This window comes from Carassius auratus, chromosome 39, assembly GCF_003368295.1.
Source record: "Carassius auratus strain Wakin chromosome 39, ASM336829v1, whole genome shotgun sequence".
Lineage (NCBI taxonomy): Eukaryota > Metazoa > Chordata > Actinopteri > Cypriniformes > Cyprinidae > Carassius > Carassius auratus.
Genome location: NC_039281.1, coordinates 6922872 through 6936447, shown reverse-complemented (window position 1 = coordinate 6936447; position 13576 = coordinate 6922872). Strand labels below are relative to the sequence as shown.

The window sequence follows — 13576 nt, the reverse complement described above, 5'->3', positions numbered from 1 at the left end:
TACATCATCCTTTGAGGTCCATCATAAAGACATTATAGAATATTTAATGTTTCAGTTAACAAATCAACTATGCACTGCTAATTCAAACATGCAAAGTAATAATCCATAACTTATTACAGTATCTTATTTATTTATGGATTTATTTATTTATGTCCTCCAAATTAAACAGGTGTAGGGTTTACAGACCAGTATTTTACAAAATCAAATTAAAAATCAGATTTTAAAGGTGAATAACCTTAAATTATATATATGACAATTCAAAGCAATGTGCAAGTTACACTCTTAAAAATGAAGGTGGTTCACGATGCCATAGAAGAGCCTTTTTGTCCAAATGGTTCCATAAAGAACCTTTAACATCTGAAGAACATTTCTGTTTCACAAAATGTTCTTTGTGGCGAAATCAGGTTCTTCAGATTATAAAAAGGTAAGAAAGAGATGGTTCTTAAAGAACCTTTGATTGAATGGTTCTTTGTGGAACCAAAAATGGTTCTTCTATGGCATCGCTGTGAAGAACATTTTGAAGCACCTTTATTTCTAAGAGCATCTGAAATGCATGACACTGGTTCCCATATCAAAGAGTATTTTTAATCAGATTGACCAAAGTCTGCTGGTTAAAATATAATATGTTCGTATCTAAGAGTAAGATAAGGAATGATGAAACGCGGGCCTCACTGTCATAATATCAGAACCATGCTGAGATAAAACAAGATCTATAGCCAACAGGTGAAACTTTCTTCCATGTGATTCATTTTCCCTTCCTACTACAAATGCTTGGGATTTATTTCCACTGAAGCTCATTTCTCTCGGAGTGAGTCTGCAGGGCTGAAGGTAAGAATGCGGGAGCACAGTGGAGGTCAGGTTCAGCCCTTAACTGCAGGCGATATATGTGCTGCTTGCACGGCCACAGAGAGACTGATGGCAGAGCTGTGAGGAAGACAGCTCCTCTGGTGCTCTGGCTTGTCATCTGAAGAAATGTGTCACTGCTAAGATCAGCCTCCTGGAACAGATCTCATCACAGACAGGGACGCTACAGCATCACAGGACACTAGACCCCCTACATGCGGTACTGTACCATTACAGGCCTTTTTAACTGTTTGACTCTTATACAATTAAGTTTTTCTTTATTTTGCATAGCTATTAGCTAAAACCTAAGTCTTAAGTCGCTGGGGTATATTTTTAGCAATAGCAAAAAAAAAAAAAAAAAAACATTGTATGGGTCAAAATTATATTAAAAAGATATTTTGTAAAATTCCTACCATGAATATATCAAAAAGTAATTTTTGATTTGTAATATGCATTGTTAAGTATTCATTCATGTTAAGGATTCCAGATTTTCAAAAAGCATCTTGGCCAAATATTGTCAGCTCCTAAAATTTATTTGTAAGAGTTTTCTGAGGCATTTTTCCCCACTCTAAATGTTGAAATAAATGGGCTAAATATTGTTATATTTATGCTTAAATTTATGACAAAACCATTTGACAGTGGGGTAAGAACGATCTTGTTTATTTATTGTAATGGTAAATGATAGAGAGGTGCTTACCGATGATGTCAAACAAGAGTAGGTTCTTAGGGATCTCGGTTCGGATGATTCCCACCATGTCAGTGACAGGATCTGTCTCCATCACCACATAGTTGAAGGGGGGCTCATCAAAAGCCAACACATCGGAGCTGGGCTCAGGTTGGGGCAGCCATTCAACATGTAGACGGGCCTTAGACATTCTTGGAGGGTGGCCATGGTCTGTTGCTTGAATCTAGGATAGTGAAGGAGAAAATTATAGGTGAAAAAGTGGATTTTTTTGTACTTATTTATCAATATTTTATGCAATATATCATTATATATTTTGTTTATGCTTGTTGAGTGTTTTAGTAGCATTATAACGACTTTTTTTTTCAGAATATTTTACTTAAAATCACTGCAGATTCATATGCATAATTTTTTAAATAAGGCTTTTGAATCGTGAATCATTTGCACTGCTGGTAAAAAGTTTGTAATAATTAAGGTTTTGAATGTTTTTTAACTTTTATGCTTACCATGTTGTTTATTTGGAGAAAAAAAAATATTCCAAGCACAGTAATATTGTGAAATATTATTACAATTTAAAATAAGTGTTTTGGAATCTATTTTAACATCTAATTTAAACTTATGATGGTAAAGATGAAAGTCCAGCATCATCATTCTAATATGCTGATGTGCTGCTCAAGAATCATTTCTTATTATAAGCAACTTGTGGAAACCATTATGCAAAACAATTTCTAAAAGATTCTGTGACACTGAAGACAGGAGTAATGATGCTGAAAATTCAGTTTTGTCATCACAGAAACAAACAATGATATTAAATTTATTTAAATAGAAAATCAGTTCATTTAAATTGTAATAATAGTTCATCTTATTACGGTTTCACTGTGTTTTGATCAAATAAATGCTGCATTAGTGAGCAACAGAAAGCTAAATCTCAATTATTCCAAACGTATGACCTACAGTTAAAAAATTACACCAGATTTTTTTTTTTACCCCAAATCTGCAATAGTATGGTGATTCAGAAGAGTAAAAAACAATATGACACGACCAAAATACTTATTTTCTCATAAATTACTGGAAGCATTCAAAGAAAAAAAAATCCTGATTCAAATGGCTGTTCTGAACCAAACTCTAGCATTGTAAATCACACAGACTCCCTGTCAGTCTAAAAGTTCACAGCACTAGTTTGTATCCGTACCGTCAGAATACTGTAGTTGCCCCGAACAAACTCTCCTCTAGCTGTCACCACCCCGGTCTCAGGATGAATATCAAAGCGATCCTCACTGTTGTCTTCCAGACTGTACGTGATCATGCCGTTGGGCCCCACATCATCATCACGGGCCACCATCCTGTAGATCTCCTGAGGCTCAGCCGTGCTCTGCAGCTCAGGGAGTTTAACCTGGAAAAGCTTATGGCTGAACTGAGGGCTGTTATCATTCTCATCCAGGACTTCAATGACTACAGTTGCAGTGGAGCTCAATGGAGGGTCCCCTTCATCTGATACCATGACCTAAACAACAGCAGGTGAGGGAAACATCATGTGCACAAAGAAAAACCACATTTGTCTTTAAATAAACAGCTGTTGCTCAGAGCATGTAACACTTTGTAGGTAACACTGTGAGACACAGTAATTAATCAAACACAAAACAGAAACTAATCAAACTGGCTCTTAGGTTCACTAAACTAAATATGAACTAAACATTAACTAAATATTAAAAACAAAGATACTTATGAATAATACACAATTCCATATATAATGTATTACAGCTATAATATTCTTTATGTTAGCATTCACTATAGATTATTCTCTATTCACTAAGACTATAACTATTTTAAGATGAAGTGCACTCATGTGATTCAAATGTGAATTCTCATCAAAAAATGTATTTGCCTTTATTTATGGGTGAAAAACCCCCCACATATTTTCAATCACCCTTTAAATTATTTACTGTTTTACTCCTTTGTGCTTCATGTACTGTACTTCATTCAAAATTAAATGCTGTTACTTTTTATAGGACAACATTTGGAGTGAATCTTGCATGTCTTTTCTATTCAACAACATATCAAATGATTCAAATTGATCATGCAAGATTTGTGAACCAGATCAACCAGTTTGTTCAAAGGAACTGGCTCACAAGAGTGATTTATTCACAGATCGGACAGATCCGGTTCTCTGATTCAACTGTGACTCAATGATTCTGTGACAATTGTTCTGAAGTTAACAGCACACTAGAGGAGATGATTATGAGTGAATCATTTTCAAAACTTGGCTTGGCTTCAGAAGACTTAAAATAAGTCATACATGCATTTATCATGCTTTTTTGTCCTTTTGGGGCTAATGGACACTGAATTGTTGCATGGTAAAGACGCACCTAAAGATTCCTCAAAATGTCTTCTTTATGTGTTACACAGTGTGTGGCTTGGTTAACCATCCCTTTAAGACTGTGATATATAACAATACACTGGAAATACAAACAGTAGCATGTTCTCAGGAATCAGCCAGAGAAAGGCTCAGGCCTGAGGTTCATGACCTAGTAAACAGAAGGAAGAAAGTGAACCTACCTCAATGATATGCTCTGCTTTTTGCTCCCGGTCCAGGGGAGCAAGGGTGCTGATCACACCTAAACAAACATAGAGGAAGAACAGACAGGCTGATCAATGCCACCAGCTTCAGATGGATGGCACACCTGTTCGTTCACCCCAAGCTGCCCGTTTTACTTTCCCTTCCCACCGCTTTGTTTTTCAAGCTTTATTTGTTTTGTTCCACTGTTTATACTAGGTCAACCTCTGGTATACAAGCCGTGGGAACAACGGTTATTTTTCATGTCCGTGTCAGTGAGGATTTAGCCATCGCTGACGTAGACCAAAAGACCAGACTTCCCAGTTGCCAAGAAACTGACAAAAAATGAGCCACAGCTTAAGAGCCACTGCAGTTAAGAAGCGTTGTGAATTAGAGGTTTTCAGACAGAAACTGGGTGTTAAGCTTGGTTAAGTGTGCTCCGCTTCTCAACAGCTGATTTTAGGCTAAAGTGGCCAAATTGCACCAGTGATACTGGTTTACTACCACTGCAATAAACACTTAGGAGTGTCGTCTCAGTAGACGAGGGCTGGCAGGGACCCACTGTGTCTATCTACTTGTGCAGCGCTGAAAACAAACCCTGCTGAGCTTTTATGAAAGCCTGTATCTAGGCAAGTAATCCTGAAAGTGTGGTTTTGGCATTAATGCCCACCTGTGGAAAGATGTCCCTACCGTGCATGGGACAATAGGCAAATGCATGGATTAAAAACACGTCTTTAGCACTTTTAGCTTTCAAAATATTACAAAGCAACCGTTTTTGTCTCTATTCTCATGTCTTAATCTCCCTTCATTTGGCTTTTGATAATGTAAACTCCGTTCCCAACCCACAATTTGTCAAATATTTGTCTTGCCTACATACTCACTAGAGAGTGTTCATATTCGATAAATGCTATGGTTTAGTGGTGCTAAGCTGTTAAGGCGGTTAGCTTAGTCACAGTGTTCCTTCTAGTGATTAGTCATCTCAGACCATCCTGTCTTTTCCTGTCCTGACACACACACACAAAAACCTCCAGAAAACTCTAGTCCCTTTAGCCCTGAGGGAAGCAGGTTAAACCACATTGAAGTGTGATTTGTTGCTGTCACCACCCCAAGAGCCAGATCTCCTGATCTTTATATTCATTTAGCATTCTCCTTGATCCTCCTGGACTATACAGTATTGTACATGCATACAATATTCATAGAGATCTCTTAAAAGTAATGCTTCACACCAGTTGGGTTTTTGAAAGAAGTTTTCACCCCAAGCTTCCAGTCAAACCCACTAGTACTTTAACAATGGAAATGCAAACATCTCAACATTTTTGTCTAGTCTACAACATCTACAAATGAACATTTCAGTGAAGTAGATCCTTCACATAATATAACCCAACCCCCTGTCTTCTTTATAATCCTTGTGCATTAGCTCAAGGTGGGGCAGATGAAACAACAAAGAGACAAGACTTAGTAAAGACAAGTGCGAGCTTGCAACGCTGGTTAATGTAATTTTCATAGCTGGTGTTCAAAACCTATGTTGAGCTGCAAAAAGGGCCAGAGGTGTTGTGGTTTGTGTGGCTCTGTGGGTTTGCTTAACAACTGTCCTCACCCTTGACATAAAATGACACACACTTGATCACAGTATTCACAGTAATTAGAGGTCCTATTCATTGTGCCCTTCACGAGGCATACCACCCTTATATAAAACATGTGTTTAGACACGTTTAATCAATCATGAATCCCCATTTAAAAAACTTGTGCTATTTAATCATTCCTATAAAAAGCCAAAACTGATGATCAAGTACTTTTCCTGGAGCCTACCTGTTTTTGCGCCAATGGTGAAATATACACGCTGAGAATCAAGGATCTGGAAAGCTAGTTTCCCCTCAGAGGACTTGTCCATATCCGTGGCAGATACTTTTAGCACAGATTTGTCCTTTGGCAAATTCTCTCGCACCGAGCCAAAGTAGACAGGCTGGGACAGCTCAGGGGGATTGTCATTAATATCCCAAACTTCAATGTAGACCTCGGTCCAGGATACCAGGGGTACAGTGCCCAGATCTTTTGCATAAACTGTCAGCCAATAGTGTGGCACGGCTTCACGATCCAGAAGGCCTGCGGTCTGAATAACACCTGCAACATGTAATTGTCCAGAATCACTAACCAATACCAACAGCAATATTCTGCACATTTAACAATAAATGTGTGTTTGTCTTCATATAATGCTAAACATTTCAGGACCAGTTGTCACTATTAACAAGTTGCTTATTAGCATGCATTTTTCTAGCATATAAGTATTCATGTAGCTTCAAAAAATTAAGGTTGAACCACTAATGGCACATGGACCAATTTAACAATTTCCTTACTACCTTTCTGGGCCTTGTACTTGGTAGATACATTGCTGTCTATGCAAGGTCAGAAAGCTCTTGGATTTTATCAAAAATATCTTAATTTGTTTTCTGAAGATGAACATGAAGATGTTTTACAGATTTGGAATGACATGAGGGTCAGTAATTAATCACAGTTTTTTTAATTTTTAGGTGAACTATCCCTTTCAGATCTACCTTAGTAACTATTAACAAACAACAAATTAAGAGTTTATTGAAGGAAAACTCTTAGTTAAAAGTAAATATGCATTCTTTAATCAAAATTGTTACCAAACATTCATCACAAGTATAAACGTCTGTTTAGTTTTTTTATCCTTTAATTCTGAATCACTTCATAAATCAATGTGCACAAGAACTGCAAAACTCAAACCAAATATAAAGTAGTCAAAAAAGAATAGTTTATGTGAAAGATGTTCAAATGGCTAAAATCTTTCAAAGTTTAGGAGAAAGTCATGCCTCATTTTGTCTTTACATATGTTTGGAATGCCTTATGACTGATCTCTAAATGTTTGTACATGCAGTGTTGACCCAAAATGCTCAAGGCAAGTACTGTAATAGAAAAGGCCAGAAATATCCATTAGGTACTTTTCTATTTAGGTAAAGTAGCGGAGACATGTTGTAATCACAATCATACCTGTTTCTTCATCAATTGTGAAGATGCCAAGCCCTGAGCCATCGTGAATGTAATATCTGACTAGGCCATCTTGTCCCAGGTCGTTATCTACAGCAGTTAGTGTCAATACTGAGGTTCCTACTGTTGCATCCTCCATAACGGCTGTGTTATGCACAAACTGGGCGAAGAGGGGTCGGTTCAGGTTTTCGTTTACATCTAACACTTCAACCTCAATGGAGCATGAAGATGATAAAGACCGGGGCTTTCCGTGGTCTACAGCACGAACAGTTAGATTATAAAACTGCTGCTTCTCAAAGTCCAGTTCACGCTCCAGAGTCAAGCACCCTGTGGATGTATCCAGGAAAAAAGTCCCTGCTTCACTGTTCTTCAGGTTGTAGCTTATAAGACCTCCACTCTCCAGATCTAAATCAAAGCTCTCGACCCATAACAGCACTGTGCCTGGAGGAACATCCTCAGGAACTTTGATCCTGTAGACTGTGGGTACAAACTTTGGAGGATTGTCATTGATGTCCTCCAGGACAACCACCAGATCTGTAAATGAGAAAAGCTGTGGGTCCAGTTTGGCTTGATCCCTGGCCTCAATTGTTAGGACATATCTACTAAACGTCTCTCTGTCTAAAGTCCCAGTTACCTTCACCACCCCTGTGACTTCATCAATCTTGAACAAATCAGTGAAGGTTAACAACGAATATTTAAATGCTCCATTGTCTTCAGAGTCAAAATCGATTGCATTGACTTTGAATATGTTTTTGTCAACCTCTGTGTTTTCTGGGATGTTCACAACATATCTTGGCTGAGAAAATAATGGCGGATTATCGTTTGCATCAAGAATATTAACAGCAAGAAGCTTCCACGTAGAAGTTTGTGGAGATCCCAGGTCATACACGGTTATGTTGAGAATGTAAAACTCTTTTTTCTCTCTATCCAAAGCACTGATTACCTTCAGTTCACCTGTATTCGTGTCAATAGTAAAACATCCATCCTCATTTCCACTAGAAATTGCATAGACAAGCTTTCCGTTAAAGCCAGAGTCATTGTCAGTGGCATTAAACTGCAATACAGATCTATCGAGAGCAAAGTCTTCCCTGATGTCAATCGAGCTTGGTGTGCCCGTTATAAACTTCGGAGAGTGTTGGTTAATTATATGAATATCTGAGATGAACTCCTCTTCTTTGGAATTGAGAGATGGTTTAAATGACTCAATAAGCTTCTCTGTTAACTGCCTTGTAATTCCAGTCTCCTCGCAATGTGTGCTGGCGGTTTCGCCGTTGCTTGTGATGCGCACAGTCATGGTGTTGGGGTAAGCACTATATTTGCCATCTGTTGCTGTTATTTTAAGTACATATAAAGGATTTTCTGTGCCTTTGTAATTTGGGGGAATTGCTTTAGCAAGTTTAATAGAGCCAGAAACAGGGTTAATTGCAAACAGTCCATCATCATTCCCAGACTCTATCCTGTATATGATCTGCTGCAGCTCATCCAGATCGAGTGCTGACATCTCTGCAATACTCTTCCCCACAGCAAAGTCTCGGGGTATGGAGGCATTGCATGCCACCCGCTCAAACACTGGAACGTTGTCGTTGACGTTGGTCATGGTGATGGTCGCAGAGCATTCACTTACCCTGTTGAAAGGGCTTCCGCTATCAGAGGCCCAGATTCTCAGGTGGTACCATCTCTTCATAAGCTCATAGTCAAACTCCTGAGAGGTCGAAATCACACCGGTCAGTGGGTCTATATTGAAAGGAACAGGACCTGTGTTTGCTATGGAGTATGTTACAAAACCGTTATTATCTTTGTCCACATCAATAGCAGAGACAGCCAAGATGCTTGTTCCGATTGGGACATTTTCAGGCAGAGAAGCCTGGTATGAGGGCAATGTGAACCTTGGGGAATTATCGTTTTCATCTGTAATATCCACAACGACACGGGTAAACGCTTCCCCATTATTTGCTGTGACGTCAAACTCATAGTGGTGGTGCTTTTCAAAGTCAAGAGTCTGAGAAGTCATTATCACACCAGTTTGGGTGCTGATTTTGAATTTATAGCTATCCAGGTTTTCTTTGATGCTGTAGGTTATATTTTTGAAATTCAAACCTACAGATACTCTAACTACATGAGTTTTCGGTGGAGAAAATTCACTGAGAGTGACATAATAGAGTTCCTGTTCAAATGTCAAAGGTATAGCTTGCGGAGGAGGAGGGATATGCACAGTTTTTATTGGTGTTAGCAAAGGAGGGTTTCTTTCGTCTTTGGCTTGAAGGGAAATGTTTAGTCCAAATGGGTTTTGCGACCAATCGATCCATTTTGTTGAGACCAGTTGAAAGCCACCATCGTGCAACATCGATGGAACAATCTGAAAGCACTTCAGAGGATCCCCTTGAACTATACTTAAAGATGCCACTTTCTCCTTCTCCTTGGGTTCTATTTTGATGTTCAAACTTATTTTGTCGTCATCCGTTTGTGGACTGGTGGGTGTGATGAGGGTAAAGTTCTCTGTCACGTTTTGAATGGTCACAACCACCTTTGCTACATTTCCAAACTTCTGCACGCCAGATATTTTCTTTGTCCTGTCCTCTGCCAGCACAGTCAGCTCATACCTGTCTCTCTGACTGGTGTCAAGCATCTTTATAAGTGTAACAGTCCCAGTGAATGGATCAACAGCAAAGGGGTGGGATCTAGTGGTGAATGAGTAATAAAACTCTGAGTTGCTGCCAATATCAGCATCCGTGGCACTCACACCCACCAGACTTGACTTGATCGGTGTGTCTTCTCTGATTACCACATGATAAGAGGCAGGGTAGAAGAGCGGTTTCAGATCATTTGTATCAAGCACTTGGATTGATACTTTTGTTCTAGCTCGGTTGTCATAGGTGCTTTCTGTAGCCTCGACGGTGAGAGTGTAAATGTCTCGTACCTCTCTGTTTAGCACAGCTGAGTAACTGCTTCGTGTTTTGATTCTCAGAAAGCAGAAATCTCCTATGGTTATCTCCTCGGCTTTGAAAAGGCCATCATCATCACCAGAGACAATCTTGTACTTAATGTCCCAGAAGAAATCAGTTAGGATGATGCCCATTCGGACCGGGCTCTCCGTATAGGTCCTGGGGGCAGAGTTCTCATAAATGCTGGCATTATATAAATGATGGGTGAATCTCAGCAGAGAGTTGTCTTTAACCAGGCTCCCCTGACATCTGGTTAGCGTTCCTAGGACTGCTATGACGATGAGAATTATGGCTGTGTTTGTGAAAGCCATCCTCACTGTCTCAACATGGACCCGCAGACCTAAAGAGAAGGAAAACATTTTTAAAACTCCTTTATATGACAAGTAGACCATGCTGTGTCACAACATGATCTTACCATGAGCTAAGATGTCAAATTTATATTACAAAAACCATTATCTAACCACATACCGAAACCAGAAATCACAAAAACACGCACACAGACTCATCTCATTGTCAGTTTTACCTAATGAAAGACCATAGACAGGTATTTTTTCTCCCGTTTTGACATGCCTTGACAAGCTACATTACACTGTTTGACCATAAGAAGAGCACCATAACTCTTTTGATATGTTTCCACATGGTTGAGCCAGTCTTCTTTAAGTACAAGTCAACTACAATTAGCATATGAAAATGAGTACTGTAACCAATAAACTGCATTGGGTTGCTCTTCAAATTGGATCCCAAAATCATATATTTGGGGGGCGCCTGACATTGCGCTTCCCTTCCTCACCCTCTTGTTCGACAGTAATTTTTAGAAACAAGACTTAATTTATCTTTCACGTCCCACCCATCCAGTTTCAGATAAACTTTTAAAGCACACATTGTTCGCCATTGGAGTTTACTCTATGCCTATTTCCATATCATTCGCTGGAATGCAACTCTCTCATGAAGTTGTATAAGACAAAATATGGACATTATTATTAAACAAATCATCATTTGGGATCAGAAGGCCTTCATTATACCCCTGGAGCCATGAGGAGCACTTTTTATGATGGTTGGATGCACTTTTTTGGGCTTTAAAATCTCGGCCACCATTCACATAAAGCTTGGAAGAGCCAGGGCATATAATAATATAAATCTGATTGTATTCGTCTGTAAGAATAAGTCATACACCTTGGCTCAAGGATGAATAAATAATGGGGTGATTTTAATTTTTGAGTGTACTATCCCTTTAACTACAATACAGTGTGTGACACTTCTTAACTCTTTTGAAATCTCCCGAAATCCAACAGGTAAGATTTGTGAAATCCCTGAAGGAGAGTTTGTTGTGGAGCAGTAGGATGTGCAGTGTGTTGCCCTCCAGCCTACACTCTCACAGTTAACTGCCGCCACACGTTCAATCAGGCGGCACACTCTGATCTCATTTCACTATCCCTTCTCACTTTACCAGTTTTGTGAGATTTAATGTCATTTAAGGATACTGTGAACAGTTCAGCATGCTTGCACTCTTGTAATGGTACTATGTACTATAATAAATCAAACTTTTAGTGTATCAAGCACTAATAATACTCAAGAAACTCCCATCAAAGCAAACTGATGCATGTGTTTAAAGTATGTTCTACTGTTAACCAACAAAGTGCAGTCTTCAGCTATTGCACATACTGCATTTTTTTTATTATTAGCTTTTAAGGAGATGCTACAGCAGTTCTTATTATATTCCCTGCATGTTTAATGCTTTGTGGTGCATAAAATTACACTAGCAGTTGTTGTTGGTTTATTTTTGGCAAAAGTTGTAGCCAGAGCCAAGCATCACTATGTCATTTTCAACAGAACAGCTAGCTGTATGTTGCCGAGATATCCAGATGACGCTGAATTTAATTTCCTTCCAAAATGTTCTTGAACTGCCTGCTAATTAGATTCTGATAAACACAGTTATCTTTGTTTAAAGCAAAGCAATCCTCAGAAAAAATAACTTCCTCAGAAGTTCCTCAGAACTTTGCACAAATTCTGAAAGATCTTTACAACATTTTTTGTGTGTGAGTTGGTTCCCCATCTGTCTACGGATATCACATCCTCACAACCTCACATCCACAATTAGTTCCACAGGGAGGCAATTATCTTAATTGTTAGGAAGGCTTCAGAGAATGGATAGTTTAGACAAATGGCTTAAACCCAATTAAACTGGACCTGGACACTTAAGGTGACCACCTTCTTGTTATCTCCAAGGTGTCCACCTTCATGCATTATGTGTGCTACCACAAAATGTTTAACATGTAATCAAATCAATGTTCAAATAATCTCTGATGACCACACCAAGTTAAAAGGCTCCTTGATGGATAAGATTAGAAATAGCTAGGTGTATTTAGAAATAAATAATATTTTGTATTGACCAAGATTACCTTAGCCCCCAGTCAAAAAGTTCAGAATAGAGGACAGCTTCTGTTTGTGTTTTAGATGACAAGTCGAACTTTTGAATTAATAGAACATAGTAGTTTGTTTTAATAACTTTTTTTTTTTTTGCATTTACTAGCACCTACTGTAATTATTATCTAATAACTATGACCCTCATATTTGCACCAGGAACTTCATTTTTTAAATATATACTTTTCAGGATTTCTTACCACGCATTAACCACGACGCTCGACTGCAGCCCAAATAAATGTTTACCACAACAAAATAACAAGATTGATAAAATCCCACAAAGCACCACCAACACACTTTTGGATGTAGATTAAAGTATGTGCTAAAATCCACTTTCAACAGAAATGAGGCAAAAAAGTTTGGCAAGCTGACACCGCATGCCTGACATCTCAGAAACTCACCTGAGGTCCTCGACTGCAGCTATACATAAAACTTTTTCCCAAAGTCCTCACACCTTTGGTATGACAGTATTCCAGTGCGGAAATAAAGCTAATCGCTTCTCATCCATAATGAACACTAAAACTCTGCCAGAAAAGCCAGTGTTGACGGTTCCAGCTAATTTAGCGTGTTCACGAGAGTAGAGTTGCAAGGCTGTTGAGACACCTCATTCCCTGAGGAATCAGGTTGATCTTCTCCTCCCCAATCCTGATGACATGGTCCCTCCCTCTTAAACCCTCCCCCTAAACTCAGCCGGGCACACAGATTGGAGGTGTTTTTACCCTTTCTCTCTCTCCGTCTGTCTTTTTGTTTGTTTTAGCCTTTGGGTGAGGTAGATCTCTAAGTTTTCCACAAAGTCCCTTTCCAAGTAAATACACACCTCACAGGTTTCACATTGCTAATTACAGTTCAGAGTCTCTGCATTGTGCTAGATGAAGTCACCTCAATGCTTTTGAAGGCTGCAGACAAAATATCGAAACAGACTTAGTGCCTAAATAACTCACGATAGCTAAACACAAAACCGCTCCAACGGATACCAGAAGGCAATTACCTATTATTAGTGCTAGTGCTAACAGCCTGAAGCACATAGTCTTTGTTTGACTGTTATGTAAACAGAGATCACCGTTCACACTACCTATAGTGCAATGCGTATCATGTTGAGATGCAAGGTGATCCGCATTTCTTTAGCAG

General features: G+C 38.9%; 1 protein-coding gene across 1 annotated transcript in view; it reads right to left on the bottom strand.

Annotated features, from left to right (window-relative positions):
• The window catches only part of LOC113057816 (protocadherin Fat 2-like), a 47532-nt gene extending 34426 nt beyond the window's left edge, over positions 1-13106 (bottom strand). The window contains exons 1-6 of the mRNA XM_026225344.1: positions 12850-13106; positions 7089-10367; positions 5889-6200; positions 4082-4140; positions 2718-3029; positions 1541-1751 (exon numbers count right to left, since the gene is read on the bottom strand). Of these exons, the coding sequence (XP_026081129.1) occupies positions 1541-1751; positions 2718-3029; positions 4082-4140; positions 5889-6200; positions 7089-10338 (4144 nt within the window). The 5' untranslated portion in view covers positions 10339-10367; positions 12850-13106. The remainder of the gene's footprint in view (positions 1-1540; positions 1752-2717; positions 3030-4081; positions 4141-5888; positions 6201-7088; positions 10368-12849) is intronic.
• Between the last annotated feature and the right edge of the window lie 470 nt (positions 13107-13576).